At 41.7% G+C, this 18,518-nt stretch overlaps 1 protein-coding gene across 8 annotated transcripts in view; it reads right to left on the minus strand.

Annotated features, from left to right (window-relative positions):
• nf1a (neurofibromin 1a) overlaps positions 1-18,518 on the minus strand; it is a 159,522-nt gene that overhangs the window by 90,629 nt on the left and 50,375 nt on the right. For all 8 annotated transcript variants that reach the window (XM_061280806.1, XM_061280807.1, XM_061280805.1 and 5 more), the window contains exons 21-24: positions 17,987-18,126; positions 17,746-17,868; positions 3,352-3,435; positions 3,142-3,258 (exon numbers count right to left, since the gene is read on the minus strand). In XM_061280806.1, coding sequence (XP_061136790.1) covers positions 3,142-3,258; positions 3,352-3,435; positions 17,746-17,868; positions 17,987-18,126 — 464 coding nt within the window. The remainder of the gene's footprint in view (positions 1-3,141; positions 3,259-3,351; positions 3,436-17,745; positions 17,869-17,986; positions 18,127-18,518) is intronic.

The raw sequence follows: 18,518 nt of genomic DNA on the forward strand, positions 1-18,518 counted from the left end.
GACTCTGAGCCGCAACAAATGTTTCGGATTTGTGTAGGGTACATTGTGACAGCAAACGAGCAGGTGATCGAGCAAGCGTCTGATACGAGAGCATTGCGTTCGTATGGAGCGTGTTTGAAGTGAACAGCAGAGACGAAAAGAACAAGGCAAAGTGTTGTGAAATGAAACATTACCTGTAATACGCATTTTGTTATTTGCTGATTGAAACTGCTAATTAAACTGTGAATTGAAATTAATAGGAAGAAAACAACTCTCGCTCTTTATATAGCTGACGTGTCTTGCGCATCCTTTCTGCGCATCGGATCCATAGTGCGCATGCGCAGTCATACTGCCTCCGTATGACGTCCGGTCCGCGATGGAGATTAAAAAACAAACAATATTTGACAATAACACACCATCAAGGATTGCACCATCGCATCAAACGATGTGTCGTCAATTATGAATTTTACTGACTGTGTTGGGCAGGATGGCTGAATGCGATGCGCGATTGACAACAAACAAGAAGAAAGGTGATTTCAAGTTTTATTTCGAGGGAGATTTGTCGTCCCCAGTTTTGCTATGTGTCTAGGTTGCCATAGTTTCTGTTCGCGTCGCCCCTCCCTTCCTGTGTCACCTCAATCAATGTAACGTGTTTTGTATTTTAGTCCTGTCTGCCCCTCGCTCACCGTCGGATCATTGCATGTGTTACTGTCATGATGTCTGTTTGGTTTCTGTTCCTGTCTTTGGTAATGTCACCCTGTCTTTTTGTTCTACGTCTTTGTCGGTCAGTCCTGTTGTTGGTTTTGTTGTACCATGATTTTCTTGGAAAAAAAAAAAAAGTTAAAAAAAATTGTACCCATGTATAATGCGCACCCCAGATTTTAGGACAATAAATTAGTTAAATTTTGCGCATTATACACGAAACAAAACGGTAATTAAAGCAAACAAACAAACAAACAAACAAACAAACAAACAAACAAACAAACAAACAAACAAACAAACAAATAAATAAATAAATAAATAAATAAATAAATAAATAAATAAATAAATAAATAAAAATATTGGCAATGAAAACTTTAACTTGCTCGTGGTCAGGTTTTGTTTCGTATGACACGTCATTCCTTTTCTGTCTGTCTTTTGCCCTCTCCCGCAATAATATACGGATCCCCTGTCCTGTCTTCAGTCTTTGTAGAATTCCAAATGCCTATGTAGTCCTACTTCCATTCCTGCCATATTTTTCCCCGCCGTAAACTGGCTCGCCACTTTGGCTTTGTTTTGCAGGAGACCTTTCTCATTCAAAAGATAGAAAATCTCACCCAGATTCACCGTTTCCTCTTGTACTTGCACACACTCCGACAGCCATTCAATCTTAAATTAACTGCCGCAACTCTTGTTTATTTTGACTTGGTAAATGTATTTGTCGCTGCTCATTCGTTTCGCCATGATTACCGTTTTTTTCCATGTATAATGCGCAAAATGTAACTAATTTATTGTCCTAAAATCTGGGGTGCGCATTATACATGGGTACAAAAAAAAGAAAAGAAAAACGTTTTCTTTTTTTTTTTTTTAATCCGGATATGATATGGAGGCCGCCATTACAGATGCGCTTTCTTCTCTGCTGTTCACTTCAAACACGCTCCATACGAACACAATGCTCTCGTATCAGACGCTTGCTCAATCACCTGCTCGTTTGCTGTCACAATGTACCCTACAGAAATCCGAAACATTTCTTCGCTATCGAGTTTGCTAGCGCATGCCCAGTGATACTGACCGGCAGAATAACATCCGGTTGTTCCCAAAGATGATCTTTTTTCTGAAATAATTTTACGTTTACGGACTTAGGTAGGAGTCAAACTTTGGGTGCGTATTATACATGGGTACAGGCTTTTTTCCAGCATTAACATGCCATTTTTAGGGTGCGTATTAAAACATGGGGGCGCATTATACATGGAAAAAAACGGTAGCTAATTTAGCATTTGCATCGACTGCCGTTAGTTAGGTAACCTGCTCGGCACGGATGGGCAGGCCAAATGTTCAGGCACTGTCAATCCTATGATTGGTTGTGTAGCGTAAGTGAACCATATCATATCATTGGCTGCACACCTGTCAATTACTGATTTACACTACAAAGAAGCACAGAAAGAAAATGATTCATACACATAATTAGATTAGATTACGTCTAACATTAGATAGTGATCAGTTTATGCTGCATTTTATTTTGTGCGCAGCATGGAGTTTCTTGTGCGCAGAGACTGCGCGACCAGTGCGCACTTGCGCAGCTTAGAGGGAACACTGCTTACCACTTATTTACGTAGCATATCCTAGCAAGGTTGACAACTATAACTGTACAGTCTGTTTGAGGTTGAGTTCAGGGAATAGACCTGTTTGTTGAAGATGTTTCACCTTTAATTTAAATGGTGTCATCTGTTCTAATTTGTAAGCGTGGAGTTTCCTTACTTATGTGACTGGAAGGCACATCTCCTGTGGTCATAATGGTCAAAATATTGTTACTGTTGATGCACAGCATGGCTGCCGGCACAATATTTGGTCATTACCCGTTTGGTGGAAAAGAAATTCGTTTGTAGCCACTCTTCGGTAGAATAAGATAATCTTTGGGGATGCAAGAATATTGTTACAGATGATGGGTGTTGGCACAAACCACCTTCTATGTTTAGACTAGGTCATTCTACAAAACCCAATTCCAATAAAGTACGAACATTGTGTAAAATGTTAACTATAACAATATTTTGGGAATAATAGTTTTCAACCTATATTTAACTGAATACTGATTAATGTTACAGTTACTTCGTAATTGTATTCATTTGATGCATCCCAAAAAAAGCTGGGACTGGGGTAACAAAATACTGGAAAAGAGAGGCATGCTAAAACAAAAAAAATATTAAAGTGTGTACGTTAGACCCAATTCCCTGACAATATCCAAATAAAATTGAGTGGGATGCATCAAAAAGTGCATCCAGTGTGAAAACTATGCCAAACATATGACAGTGGTGACACCTAACAAGATGTGGTCCTATCATGGAAAAGTCTCACTGACTGCAAGCAATATCAACTGTCCACTAATAGAGTGGCTTTGACTCTGAGGCACTTGTTACAAGGTGGTGTAATGACTTATTTGTAAAAATTAAGAAAATATATTCTAACTTGAGAAAAAGCTGTGATTTGGCCTCCATTAGCTCCACTCCATCACCCTCCTCAGGTTGCAGAGGAAGACCAGCAAGCAAAGAGACAACTGCCTCCATACTGGCCTGGTCAAGATCCCTGCATCACACACAGAAAGGCAAGAAACAATGAAGAATGCAGTCAATACTGTGGTCAATGGTGGTCAAGACACTACTGGCAACCAGGCTATACCTTGTTAAACACTTGATGTCATCATCAGCTGCTTGATTGGAAGTTCCCATCACCCAGTCAGTCAGGTACTCCACCATCTTATTTCTTAAAACAAAATCAATTATGAAAACTCACAGCGGAAATTGTCACAAAAAGACCATTTTCCATCCATGACTCAAGGCAGGGGTGGTGGTACCCATTTATAACCCAACTGACAAGAGGCCTGACTTCCAGCTTTCACAGACGGATGCTAAATGTTTGTGCTCGACCATAGTTTTTACTTTTGGTGTATAAAATACTCAAACTTCACCAGAGCTTCGCGACTTTTTAGCATCTACTTACGAAATGACGCACCAGCCCAGACACCGAGTAATAGGGCAAAAAGTGTGACTTTTGGGATAGTCCGACATGGATTATTTCCTTTCAAAGTAAAAAAAAGCTTTATTAAGTCTGCTTTATTGTCAATTTCTTCACATGTCAAGACACACAAAGAGATCAGTTTCCCACGATCCCACAGTGACAAGACATAGTACACAATATACATACAAGTAAACAACACAAAACGTAAAAACAAGAAGGCACAAACAATGAATAAATAAGAGCGATGAATAAATAATAAATAAACAAATAACATAATAAATAAGAGGAGCAAAAATGGCGCATACAGCAGTCAGAATATAACGCAAAAGTACAGGACGTTACGCAGGAGGGGGGGGAGAGAGTTAAGGATCCTAACAGCCTGGAGTATGAAGCTGTTGGTGAGTCTGGTGGTGTGGGAGCGCAGGCCCCTGTACCTCTTCCCAGAGGGCAGACCAAACAAAGAGTGAGCGGGGTGATTCACATTACACACAATCGTGGTCGCCTTGCAGGTGAGATGGGAGGTGTAAATGTCCCGCAGGGAGGGGAGTGAAGCACCAATAATCTAACCAGCTGTGGTCACTATGCGGTGCAGGGCCTTCATGTTGTATTCAGTGCAGCTACCAGCCCACACAGCGATGCAACTGGAGAGGATGCTCTCAATGGTGCCACGGTAGAATGTAGTCATGACGGCCGGAGGAGCACTTGCTCGCCTGAGTTTCCGCAGGAAGTACAGGCGGCGCTGAGCTTTCTTTGCCAGTGATGCAGTGTTGGTGGTCCAGGAGAGGTCCTCACTGATGTGCACCCCCAGGAATCTGGTGCTGCTCACTCTCTCCACCACAGCACCGTCGATGGTCAGTGGCAGGTGTTGGGTGTGACCCTTCCGGAAGTTAACAACAATCTTCTTGGTCTTGTTGACGGTCAGCAGGAGGTTGTTGTCCCTGCACCACGTGGCCAGAAGGTCGACCTCCGACCTGTATTGAGTCTCGTTGCCCTCGGTGATGAGACCCACCAGAGTCGTGTCGTCGGCATATTTCAGCACGCGGTTGCTGCTGTAAGTTGCGGTGCAGTCATGCGTCAGCATGGTGAAGAGCAGCGGACTGAGCACGCAGCCTTGGGGGGCCCCCGTGCTCAGCGTGATGCTGGCGGAGATATTGTCACCAACACGTACTACCTGAGGCCTCTGACAGAGGAAGTCTAGTAGCCAGTTGCAGAGATAGGTACTGAGGCCCAGCGTGTCGAGTTTGCAGATGAGTCGCTGTGGTACAATGGTGTTGAATGCAGCACTGAAGTCCACAAACAGCAATCTCACATATGAGTCCCTTCTCTCCAGGTGGGTGAGGGCTGAGTGGAGGGCAGAGCAGATGGCATCCTCAGCTGGAAGGGGTCTGTGGGGGGGGGGGGGGGGGAGAATGGATCTGATGTGCTCCATGACAAGCCGCTCAAAGCGCTTCATGATGATGGGTGTCAGTGCCACGGGGCGGTAGTCATTGAAACAGGACGGAGCAGGTTTCTTTGGCACAGGTACGATGGTGGCAGCCTTGAAAAATGATGGGACGATGGCCTGCTGCAGGGAAATGTTAAAGATGTCCGTGAAGACACCCATCAGCTCCTCAGCGCAGTCCTTCAGCGCTCGACCTGGGATGTTGTCTGGGCCCACCGCCTTACGGGTGTTGATAGCGGCAAGCGGCGTCCTCACGCTATCGCCAGAGAGGCACAGGGGCTGCACGTGTGTAGGGGGAGGGGTCTTCAGCGGGAAAGTGCTGTTCTGAGCGTCGAAGCGAGCAAAGAAGCGGTTCAGATCGTTGAGCAGACGGATGTTGCTCTTACAGCTCTGCGGGGCGGGCTTGTAGTCCGTGATGGTCTGAATGCCTTGCCATAGGCTCCCTGCTGTCCTTGAAGTGGGCGGTATTCTTGCAAGAGAATGACTTTTTCGCTTCCTTGATGCTCCGGGACAGGTTGGCCCTCGCTGTTCTCAAGCCAGCCTCATCCTCAGCTCTGAAGTAATCTTTTACATTCATTCCTATAGAAAACATTGCTTCTACTTAAAAACGTTTCTACATACAAACCCGATTGCGGAACCAATTAAGTTTTTAAGTAGTACACTGTGTGCACAAGTGTGAATTTTGACCACAGAATAACTTTTAAACATTTTCCAACACCATGGTGTATAAGCTGGAATGCTTACTCGATACAAGCAAATGAAGTGATGTATAATTTCTATGAGGAATGGTAGGGCCTAAGAAGATCAACAAAAAGAAATAAAGACTAACATTTTAAAAAGTCTTTCAAGGGGTTGCAGCACTCTTGAAATTGCTAAGATAAGAACCATCAAACATTCCATTGCAAATAGTCAACAGGGTTGCGGGAAAAACACGCAAATTAACTGCCAAAGATTTGAGAAGACTCAAACTTGAAGCGACCAGAAACCCTAACGCTAGCATTAGCTTACTGGTTAACTTGACTGCAGTGCTTGTTTACTAGACGTGTTCGTAAATATTGCCAGGGGATTTATTGTGTTACGTGTTATGCTTGAGTGCTACCATATTCTGGAACTTCCACTTCAGTACCCAGAAATATCAGGTGTTTAGTGCTCATGGCCAAGGTACGGAAGGTTGACAAAAAACTACGACTGAACAAGACATACCGTTTTTTTCCGTGTATAGTGCGCCCCCATGTATAGTACGCACCCAATGCTGGAAAAAAGCTTGTACCCATGTATAATACGCACCCAATTTTTATGATTTTTTTTTTTTTTTTTTTTTTTTTTTTTTTAAGTCCCAAAGATCGTCACACACGCAGGGAGGCAATGGGTCCCATTTTTATAGTCTTTGGTATGGTCTTAACTAGGCTGGATGTCATTTTTTTTGTTGGCGTTGATTTCTCCGACTGCCCCTAAACTCACCACCGCGCTCCGTGCGCGCACGGGAAAAAGGCGGCTCTGTATGGGAGAGACGTTGAAGAGGAATAAAAACACCCTTTGTTGGGAAAAATATACTTTTTATCATTGGATTCTATGTATCTACTTATGTGTGCAAGATTCTCCGCAACATGTGATAGTTTGGCCTCGTGATAATGTCTTGGGAGCAGATGGCTGGCTAAGGAGCTCATGTGTGGAGTTACGAGCCGCGCTATACAATGGGCCCATAGTTAGCTATCCATGTACATATCATGAGGTTGTCATGGGATGGCTGAAGCAGACAAACGTCTTATTTAAGTAGAAGTCATGAGAACTCCAACAGAGGTATCTATCCCATGAGCACCAAGACTACGTCTTTTGTCTAGCTAAAGTCATGGGACGACCATACCGCTTCTGTCCTAATAGTATCGCTGTTGCGCGGTGGTCATGAGATGTAATTGTGGAATGTCCTTCCCGTCTAAAGAAGCTATGCATTCATGTACATGTACACTTGCCCCTTTGTTTGTTCCTCAATAAAAGGCACGACCAAACTGAAGGAAGGGCGCAGATCCCAACCACACTCGTTGTGTCTGGGATTGAGCCCATCTGAAGATGATCGTTCGCCAAAAAGGAGATATCCTGCCTCTGTGAGATTCTTTTCAGAAAAATGTTGTGAACCCAACACCCTTGGAAACCAAAACTTGCCCCTCGTCGTGACTCGGAGCCGCAACAAATGTTTTGGATTTGTGTAGGGTATATTGTGACAGACGGCAAACTAGCAGGTGATCGAGCGAGCGTCTGATACAAGAGCATTGCGGTCGTATGGAGCGTGTTTGAAATGAACAGCAGAGACGAAAGGAACAAGGCAAAGTGTTGTGAAATAAAATATTACCTGTAATACGCATTTTGTTATTTGCTGATTGAAACTGCTAATTAAAATGTGAATTGAAACTAATAGGTGGAGAACTGAACTCTCGCTCTTTATATAGCTGACGTGTCTTGCGCAACCGTTCTGCGCATCTGTAATGGCGGCCTCCGTATGACGTCCGGTCCGCGATGGAGATTAAAAAACAAACAATATTTGACAGTAACACACCATCGAGGATTGCACCATCGCATCAAACGATGTGTCGTCAATTATGAATTTTACTAAGTGTGTTGGGCAGGATGGCTGAATGCGATGCGCGATTGACAACAAACAAGAAGGTGAGTTTTATTTCGGGGGAGATTTGTCATGTCTCGTCCCCAGTTTTGCTATGTGTCTAGGTTGCCATAGTTTCTGTTCGCGTCACCCCTCTCTTCCTGTGTCACCTCAATCGATGTAACGTGTTTTGTATTTAAGTCCTGTCTGCCCCTCGCTCACCGTTGGATCATTGCATGTGTTACTGTCATTCTGTTCCTGTCTTTGGTAATGTCACCCTGTCTTTTTGTTCCACGACTTTGTCGGTCAGTCCTGTTGTTGGTTTTGTTGTACCATGACTTTCTTTAAAAAAAAAAAAAAAAAAAATTAAAAATTTTTTTTTGTACCCACGTATAATACGCACCCCAGATTTTAGGACAATAAATTAGTTAAATATTGCGCACTATACACGGAAAAAAACGGTACACGTTCAAAGGTCAAGACTGGGTCAATAAATATCGGAATACAAATTTTACAAAGATCTTATGGACTGATGAGATGAGGTGAGATCGAGTCTTGATGGACCGGCTGGAGCCGTGGCTGGATCAGTAACAGCCACAGAGCTCCACTTCAAAACAGACACCAGCAAGGTGGAAGCGGGGTACTGGTATGGGCTGGACACATATCATGGAAAATCCATCATTTTATTGTGCACTTGGTGTCTCCAAGATTGTAGAAAAAGGTAATCTATCCCTACAGGTGTTGCAGAGATACTCTTATGATCCGTTTGGGGGCTACCGTGATTTTCCATGCATAATGCGCAAAACGTAACTAATTTATTGTCCTAAAATCTGTGGTGCGCATTATGCATGAGTACAAAAATTTTTGAAGAAAATCTCCCTCGAAATAAACTTGAAATCACACCTTTCTTCTTGTTTGTTGTCAATCGCGCATCATATTCAGCCATCTTGCCCAACACAGTCAGTAAAATTCATAATTGACGACACATCGTTTGATGCGATGATGCAATCCTTGATGGTGTGTTATTGTCAAATATTGTTTGTTTTTTAATCTCCATCGCGGACCGGATATCATACGGAGGGCCCCATGACAGTATGCGCAGAACGGATGCGCAAGACACGCCAGCTATACAAAGAGGGAGAGTTCAGTTCTCTACCTATTAGTTTCAATTCACAGTTTAATTAGCAGTTTCAATCAGCAAATAACAAAATGCGTATTACAGGTAATGTTTTATTTCACAACACTTTGCCTTGTTCCTTTTTTAATCTCCATCGCAGACCGGATATCATACGGAGGCCGCCATTACAGATGCGCAGAACGCATGCGCAAGACATGTCAGCTATATAAAGAGCGAGAGTTCAGTTCTCTACCTAAATGCGTATTACAGGTAATATTTTATTTCACAACACTTTGCCTTGTTCCTTTCTTCTCTGCTGTTCACTTCAAACACGCTCCATACGAAGACAATGCTCTCGTATCAGACGCTTGCTCGATCACCTGCTCGTTTGCTGTCACAATGTACCCTACACAAATCCAAAACATTTCTCCGCTATCGAGTTTGCTAGCGCATGCGCAGTGATACTGACCGGCAGAATAACATCCGGTTGTTCCCAAAGATGATCTTTTTTCTGAAATAATTTTACGTTTACGGACTTAAGTAAGAGTCAAAATTTGGGTGCGTATTATACATGGGTACAGGCTTTTTTCCAGCATCAACATGCCATTTTTAGGGTCCGTATTATGCACGGGGGCGTATTTTGCATGAAAAATCACGGTATATTTTTTACTTGATTCAGTTTTCTCTTACGTATTTTTATCTATTACATCACATTCGTTGAGGCGGGACTATCAAGCAAGGTACTGGGTGTGGCCAAACTATTTCGCAAATCCGCCATCTTTATTACTCGGAGACACTTTTGTAGTCCAAAAAACTCAAGGATGCCGAAGTGGAGAGATCAAAATGTTCTGTTGTTGGATGAATCAATCCATACAACTCATTGCACCATTCCTCAGCATCAGAACCTCAAAGAAGTGCCTGGTCAAATTTAATTTTTCAAGCAGTGTTCCCACATCTGTGGGCAAAGTCCTGTTTGTTCAATGACGAGTGTTTCAGAAATATTTTGCCTGTATAGACAAGGATTCACCGAAAGACTTTGTTTCATTGATGTTTTGTTCAGTTCCGTCAACGTATGGAAACGACGGACACAGGAAAGCGGTAAGCTTGAGAAGACACAAATATTAACTATTTCACTTTCATATTATTGCGTGTCTATGATGCACTCGTTTTCATAGCATTAGCGTCAGTCTTTCTACTGATTTTAGAGCTGTGCGTTCTATGGTTTCACTTTTTGTGGGTGTATTTTAAGTATCGTATTTTTCTGACTAAAAGTCGCTCGGAGTACAAGTTGCATCAGCCATAACATAAAATGCACAATACGTAAAGGGGAAAAAAAAACATAAGTCGCACCGGAGTTTAAGTCGCATTTTGGGGGAAATTTATTTGACAAAATCCAACACCAAGTACAGACATGAACCAGCAAAAACAGGCTAAACGATACGGTACGCTAACGTTACATAAACACAAACGAGGAGCTGAGAACAGGCCTGACGTAACATTAACAGTTATCCAAATAACTATAACATAACACCTTAAACAAACCATCTGTGTCACTCCAAATCATTAAATCCATCGATCGAATTCTTCGTCCTTTAAGTAAACACCGCGTGTACGTCGCGCCGCTGACGTCGGACTCGTCGTCAGTTGCAGTTCAAATTATTCCACAGACCCATATAACAATATATAAACTACCGTAATTTTCCATGTATAAAACGCCCCCATATATAATACGCACCCTAAAAATGCCATGGTGATGCTGGAAAAGATCCTGTACCCATGTATAATACGCACCCAAATTTTGACTCCTACTTAAGTCCGTAAATGTAAAATTATTTCAGAAAAAAGATCATTTTTGGGAACAGCCGGATGTTATTCTGCCAGTCAGTATCACTGCGCGTGCGCTAGCAAACTTGATAGCAAAGAAATATGTGAGACTCAACGGGATCACCAATATTTGAGTGATGTTCGAGTTATTTATTATCTTTCTGTGTGTTCACAATTGTCATGGTGATCTTTCTGGTGATTTCTTAACTAGGCTGGATGCATTTTTTTTGTTGGCGATGATTTCTCCGACTGCCCAGAAAGGCACCACCGCAATCAGTTAGGTTAAAATGAAAAGAGAGGAAAGTGACGTGCGGACATGTGAAAAAGGCGGCTCTGTATGGGAGAGAAGTTGAAGAGGAATAAAAGCACCCTTGGAAACCGAAACTTGCCCCTCGTCGTGACTCGGAGCCGCAACAAATGTTTCGGATTTGTGTAGGGTACATTGTGACAGCAAACGAGCAAGTGATCGAGCAAGCGTCTGATACGAGAGCATTGTGTTCGTATGGAGCGTGTTTTAAGTGAACAGCAGAGAAGAAAGGCAGAAAAGAAAGGAACAAGGCAAAGTGTTGTGAAATAAAATATTACCTGTAATACGCATTTTGTTATTTGCTGATTGAAACTGCTAATTAAACTGTGAATTGAAACTAATAGGTACAGAACTGAACTCTCGCTCTTTATTAGGGGTGTAACGATACATCGATACACATTGATTAATCGATATAATGCTCTACGATTTATTGGCATCGATGCTAAACGTAAACATTGATTTATATCGCCGTATTTTACCTCGGACATTAGACGCGACTTTATTTTGAAATCCAGTTCATTGTTGCTTGCTTCCTCTTTCCGGGAGCAGGGAGCAGTGCGCCCGGCGTTGTTGTGTTGTGAGCAGAGCAGGCACGTGAAAGGGGAGTCGACAACTAGTACGCGGCCCCTGGGCTGGTGCTATGGCTAGTGTCCAAAAAGACGAAGAAATTCGCTCCCCTTTAGGCTTCAAGCCATTCGTTTGGAAGCACTTTGGATTCCAAAGAAAATATGGCTCAACGGACAAGACACGTGCAGTTTGTAAATCCTGCCATGCGGTTATCAAATATTCAGGGAGCACAAATCTTGCCGCACATTTAAAGAAAAAACACGACATCAAAGTTCAGTGTTAAAATAAGCACTTTGTATACTGCAATACTCTTGTAATTTCCTAAATAGAGTTTGCAGTATCTTGTTGATTTTGCGTATGAATTGTTATAGATCAGGATATTGTTTATATTTTTTATTAAAAAAAAAAAATATCGATCGTAGAGCACTATATCGCGATATATCGTGAATGAATCGCAGCAGGCTTTAGGATATCGGCAAATATCGTATCGTAGTTCTTTGTATCGATATTATATCGTATCGTGACAAAACCCGCGATTTACACCCCTACTCTTTATATAGCTGACGTGTCTTGTGCATCCGTTCTGCGCATACTGTCATGGCGGCCTCCATATGATATCCAGTCTGCGATGGAGATTAAAAAACAAACAATATTTGACAATAACACACCATCAAGGATTGCATCATCGCATCAAACGATGTGTCGTCAATTATGAATTTTACTGACTAAGTGTGTTGGGCAGGATGGCTGAATGCGATGCGCAATTGACGACAAGGTGTGATTTCAAGTTTTATTTCGAGGGAGATTTTCTTCAAAAATTGTTGTACCCATGCATAATGCCGCTGACGTCGGACTCGTCGTCCGTTGCAGTTCAAATTATTCCACAGGCCCATATCACGATATATAAACTACCGTATTTTGCGCCCTATTAGGCGCACCGGGTTATAGGGCACACCTTCAATGAACGGCCCATTTTAAAACTTTGTCCATATATAAGGCGCACCGGACTATAAGGCGCATAAAATAGAAGCTTTACTGCAACAAACTGAGGTTGACTAGGGTTGCGGTATGCACCCACTAGCCAATAACCAACGAGCCTCTGTAAACAATCGTGTTTCTCAAACGATCTCCTATAAAATGATTGGAACTGACTAAAGTTCAATCTAACGCATTGGTACTACTTACTAGGGGTGTAAATCGCGGGTTTTGTCACGATACGATATCATATCGATACAAAGAGCTACGATACGATATTTGCCGATATCTTAAAGCCTGCTGCGATTCATTCACGATATATCGCGATATAGTGCTCTACGATCCATATATATATTTTTTTAATAAAAAATATAGAACAATATCCTCATTTATAACAATTCATACGCAAAATCAACAAGGTACTGCAAACTCTTTATTTAGGAAATTACAAGAGTATTGCAGTATACAAAGTGCTTATTTTAACATTGAACTTTGATGTCGTGTTTTTTCTTTAAATGTGCGGCGAGATTTGTGCTCCCTGAATATTTGATCACCGCATGGCAGGATTTACAAACTGCATGTGTCTTGTCGGTTGAGCCATCTTTTCTTTGGAATCCAAAGTGCTTCTAAAAAAATGACTTGAAGCCTAAAGGGGAGCAAATTTCCTCGTCTTTTTAGACACTAGCCATAGCACCAGCCCAGGAGCCGCGTACTAGTTGTCGACTCCCCTTTCACGTGCCTGCTCTGCTCACAACACAACAACGCCGGGCGCACTGCTCCCGGAAAGAGGAAGCAAGCAACAATGAACTGGATTTCAAAATAAAGTCGCGTCTAATGTCCGAGGTCAAACACGGCGATATAAATCGATGTTTACGTTTAGCATCGATGCCAATAAATCGTAGAGCATTATATCGATTAATCGATGTGTATCGATGTATCGTTACACCCCTACTACTTACCTATGTTTCCCTTCCATATCGATCCGTAGATTTACTCGAAATATTAACAGAGCAGCCTATTTTGACATGAAATAGCCTCGCGCGTATAGCAGCTATCGTTATAGCATTAGCAATCCTGCAATCTCCCATGAGCCTCAGCAAAGTGTAAACAATCGCGTTTCTCAAACGATCTCCTATAAAATGATCAGAACTGACTAAAGTTCGATCTAACGCATTGGTACTACTTACCTATGTTTTCCTTCCATATCGATCCGTAGATTTACTCAAAACATTAACAGAGCAGCCTATTTTCACATGAAATAGCCTCGCGCGTATAGCAGCTATCGTTATAACATTAGCCATCCACAAAAACCCATGACCCTCAGCTCGCAATCTCCCATGAGCCTCAGCAAAGTGTAAACAATCGCGTTTCTCAAACGAACTCCTATAAAATGATCAGAACTGACTAAAGTTTGATCTAACGCATTGGTACTACTTACCTATGTTTCCCTTCCATATATATCCGTAGATTTACTCGAAATATGAACAGAGCAGCCTATTTTGACATGAAATAGCCTCGCGCGTATAGTAACTATCGTTACAACATTAGCCATCCGCAATTTCCCATGAGCCTCAGCTCGCAATCTTCCATGAGTCTCAGCAAAGTGTAAACAATCGCGTTTCTCAAACGATCTCCTATAAAATGATCAGAACTGACTAAAGTTCTATCTAACGCATTGGTACTACTGACCTGTTTCCCTTCCATATCGATCCGTAGATTTACCCGGAACATTAACAGAGCGGCCCATTTTGACATGAAAGAGCCTCGCGCGTATAGCAGCTATCGTTATAGCATTAGCCGTCTGCAAATTCCCATGAGCCTCAGCTCGCAATCTCCCATGAGCCTCAGCAAAGTGTAAACAATCTCATTTCCCAAACGATCTCCTATAAAATGATCAGAACTGACTAAAGTTCGATCTAACGCATTGGTACTACTTACCTATGATTCCCTTCCATATCGATCCGTAGATTTACTCAAAACATTAACGGAGCAGCCTATTTTGAAATGAAATAGCCTCGCGGGTACAACAGCTATTCGGTGACGCCCACTGACTACAGTTACTGGAATGTTGGGAAGCGATGCGACCTTGTAGTTTACTAGTCGTACTAAAACGTACTAAAACGTTTTGGCAGAGCACTGTGTACAACCAGTATGGATCAACAAACTCATCAATTGATCCATATACACCGTGTTCCAAATTATTATGCAAATGATATTTATCTCAGATTTTCCTAAATAGTCGATGCAAATGAGTCAGCATAATTTTCAAGTCATCAACCATTAGTTTAATGAATTCGAATGTTATTGAACAAACCTCCCAATGATAACAGAATTTTTCAAAAATAAAAAACTTAAAATGCACTGTTCCAAATGATTACGCACAACAGAGTTTTATAACATTTTATAGGTTGTTATGAACTGAAATGCTCATCTTTAGAATTTACAGCATTAGGAGGTCATATTTACTGAAATCAAAAGCTATTTCAATCAAAAACATCTTAACAGGTCAAGTTACATTTTAACATAGGACCCTTTATTTGATAGCAGCTTCACAATTCTTGCATCCATTGACCTTGTGAGTTTTTGGAGCATTTCTGCTTGAATTTCTTTGCAGGATGTCAGAATAGCCTCCCAGAGCTGCTGTTTGGATGTGAACTGCCTCCCACCCTCATAGATCTTTTGCTTGAGGATGCTCCAAAGGTTCTCAATAGGGTTGAGGTCAGGGGACGATGGGGGCCACACCATGAGTTTCTCTCCTTTTTATGCCCATAGCAGCCAATGATGCAGAGGTATTCCTTGCAGCATGAGATGGTGCATTGTCATGCATGAAGATGATTTTGCTACGGAAAGCACGGTTCTTCTTTTTGTACCATGGAAGAAAGTGGTCAGTCAGAAACTCCACATACTTTACAGATGTCATTTTCACACCTTCAGGGACCCTAAAGGGGCCAACCAGCTCTCTCCCCATGATTCCGGCCCAAAACATGACTCCGCCACCTCCTTGCTGACGTCGCAGCCTTGTTGGGACATGGTGGCCGTCCACCAACCATCCACGACTCCATCCATCTGGACCATCCAAGGTTGCACGGCACTCATCAGTGAACAAGACTGTTTGAAAATTAGTCTTCATGTATTCCTGGGCCCACTGCAGCCGTTTCTGCTTGTGAGCGTTGTTTAGGGGTGGCCGAATAGAGGGTTTACGCATAACTGCAAGACTCTGGAGGATCCTACACCTTGATGTTCGTGGGACTCCAGAGGCACCAGCAGCTTCAAATATCTGTTTGCTACTCTGTAATGGCATTTTAGTAGCTGCTCTCTTAATCCGATGTTTTTGTCTGGCAGAAACCTTCCTCGTTGTGCCTTTATCTGCACGAACCCGTGTGTGCTCTGAATCAGCCACAAATCTCTTTACAGTAAGATGATCACGCTTAAGTTTTCGTGAAATATCTAAGGTCTTCATACCTTGTCCAAGGCATTGAACTATTTCACGCTTTTCGACAGCAGAGAGATCCTTTTTCTTTCCCATGTTGCTTGGAAATGGTCATCTGCTTAATAATGTGGAACGCCATTCTTAAGTAGTTTTTCCTTAATTGGGCTCACCTGGCAGACTAATTATCACAGGTGTCTGAGATTGATTTCAGTGATCCAAAGAGCCCTGACACACAATACCGTCCATGAGTTTAATTGAAAAGCAGAAAATGTAATCTTTATGACACTTAAATACAATTTGCATAATAATTTGGAACACGGTGTATAAGGCGCACCGGACTATAAGGCGCACCGGACTATAAGGCGCACCGGACTATAAGGCGCACTGTCGACTTTTGATAAAAATTAAGGTTTTTAGGTGCGCCTTATAGGGCGGAAAATACGGTATATATAAAATAGCTATAATATAAACAAAAATTTTATCAAACCATTTGTTTCACTCCAAATCAATCGATCGAATTCTTCGTCCTTTATGTAAACAACGTCGCGTGTGCCGCGCCGCTGACGTTGGACTCGTCGTCAGTTGCAGTTCAAATTATTCCACAGGCCCATATAACGATATATAAACTATATATCAAATAGCTATAATATAAACAACAATTTTATCAAACCATCTGTGTCACTCGAAATCTTCGTCCTTTATGTAAACGACGCCACGTGTGCACGCCGCTGACGTCGTCAATCGCAGTTCAAATTAGCAAGTAATCCCTCGATACATCGCGGTTCGTTTATCGTGGTTTCCCTACATCGCGGATTTTTGAATTTTGAAAATTTGTGAATAATTTCACACAAGTCGCTCCTGAGTATAAGTCGCCCCCCCACCCAAATTATGAAAAAAAATGTGATTTATACTCCAAAAAATATGGTAGTTGTATCAGATGAATTGCATCAAAGGTGCTGTATTATTCTTGGGGAACACAATGTGTTAAATACTTTTGTTACCTTCTCGTTAACGCTAGCATTAGCTTACTGGTTAACTTGACTGCAGTGCTTGTTTACAAGACATGTTCATAAATATTGTGAGGGGATCTATTTTTTTACGTGTTATGTATGTATGGACAAGTCTTCGACCGTTGACATCTTTTGATCAATCAAAATGTTTGCGGTGCAAATAAGCCTTACCTCGGCTAAAAAACTACAAATATGTCCGACCGGAAAGTCAGGCGCACACCTTGCGGCCTGGAGGGAATGGGGTATGAAGTATCTCATTTGCATTTAAAGAGACCGCACCAAAACAGCTAGCAAACCTGTCTGGAAACAGTTTTTTGAACATTTGTGACCTTGAATGAACACTGACAAACCCTGATGAGGACACATTTGCCGCCCTTGAAAACAATCGCATTTGTTTGCAAAATTATTTTTTCAAATCAATTTAGCTTTGCTAAAGGACCATACAATACAGAAGATACAATACAAAAAATTAAGCTTAAAATGAATTTTATATTTATGTTTGAAATTGCCCCAGTGGAAATGATTTGAGACAGCAAATGTTTCCTGCTAGTCACATAGTGGATTTAAGAAATAATTTTTGATTACGGTATATAAATACAGATAGCAATTGATCAATTATCTTGTCATTGTTTTTTTTTTTGTTTTGTTTTTTTAAAGGCTCCTCAGAGTTTCTCCAATGAAATGATTAATAAGCAAAATTGCAGCTACTCAAAGAAAATTGGTCATTCTGAGCCGTTTCATGAATTATTATATACAACGAGTGTGTAACTCTGGAAAAAGCAATTTACCTGAACTTCATCTCCTGGCAAAAGGACAGGTCATCTCTTCTCTCCATCATTACCTCTACTAGCTGGCACAATTTGGTTTTGATCTGGATAGCATGTACCATGTTGCCAAGAATGCGAACATACCTAAGAAAAACACAGACAAATGTCAAATCTGAAGACAGTCGCCTCGTGCGTCTTGCATATTTTCAACTGTTATATATAGTTGTAAAGACGCTACACGTGCACTGCAGTTATTTCTGACCTGACGAGGTTAAGCATCATGGTCTCAATGCTAGCCTGTCCTAGGTGTTCAGAACTGCCCTCTGTGTGGTTATCCAGCAGGTTTTTCATTATTGCAATAGTCTGCTCCACAAATTGGGTGTTAGTGTCATTGATTGGAACCTGGAAAAGTACAACCAAAGAGTAAATTTCAAACAAACAATGCATTAAGAGCATCTAGAACCACGTCTTACACAGGTGTCAAACTCAAGGCCCGGGGGCCAGATACAGCCCGCCACATCATTTTATGTGGCCTGCGAAGACAAATTGTGCATATAAATCGTGACATTACTAGAATTTCAAATTGTCTTCACTTTTAATAATATCTTTTTTTATATATATATTTGACCAGTTTTTGCTCGTCTGATTTGAACACAAAAGTCAAAGTCAAAGTCAAAGTCTGCTTTATTGTCAACATCTTCACATGCCGAGACACACAAAGAGATCGAAATTACGTTTTCCCTATCCCACGGTGACAAAACATATTACACAATAGACATACAAGTAAACAACGC

Source organism: Syngnathus typhle, linkage group LG6 (assembly GCF_033458585.1).
Source record: "Syngnathus typhle isolate RoL2023-S1 ecotype Sweden linkage group LG6, RoL_Styp_1.0, whole genome shotgun sequence".
NCBI classification, from domain to species: Eukaryota; Metazoa; Chordata; class Actinopteri; order Syngnathiformes; family Syngnathidae; genus Syngnathus; species Syngnathus typhle.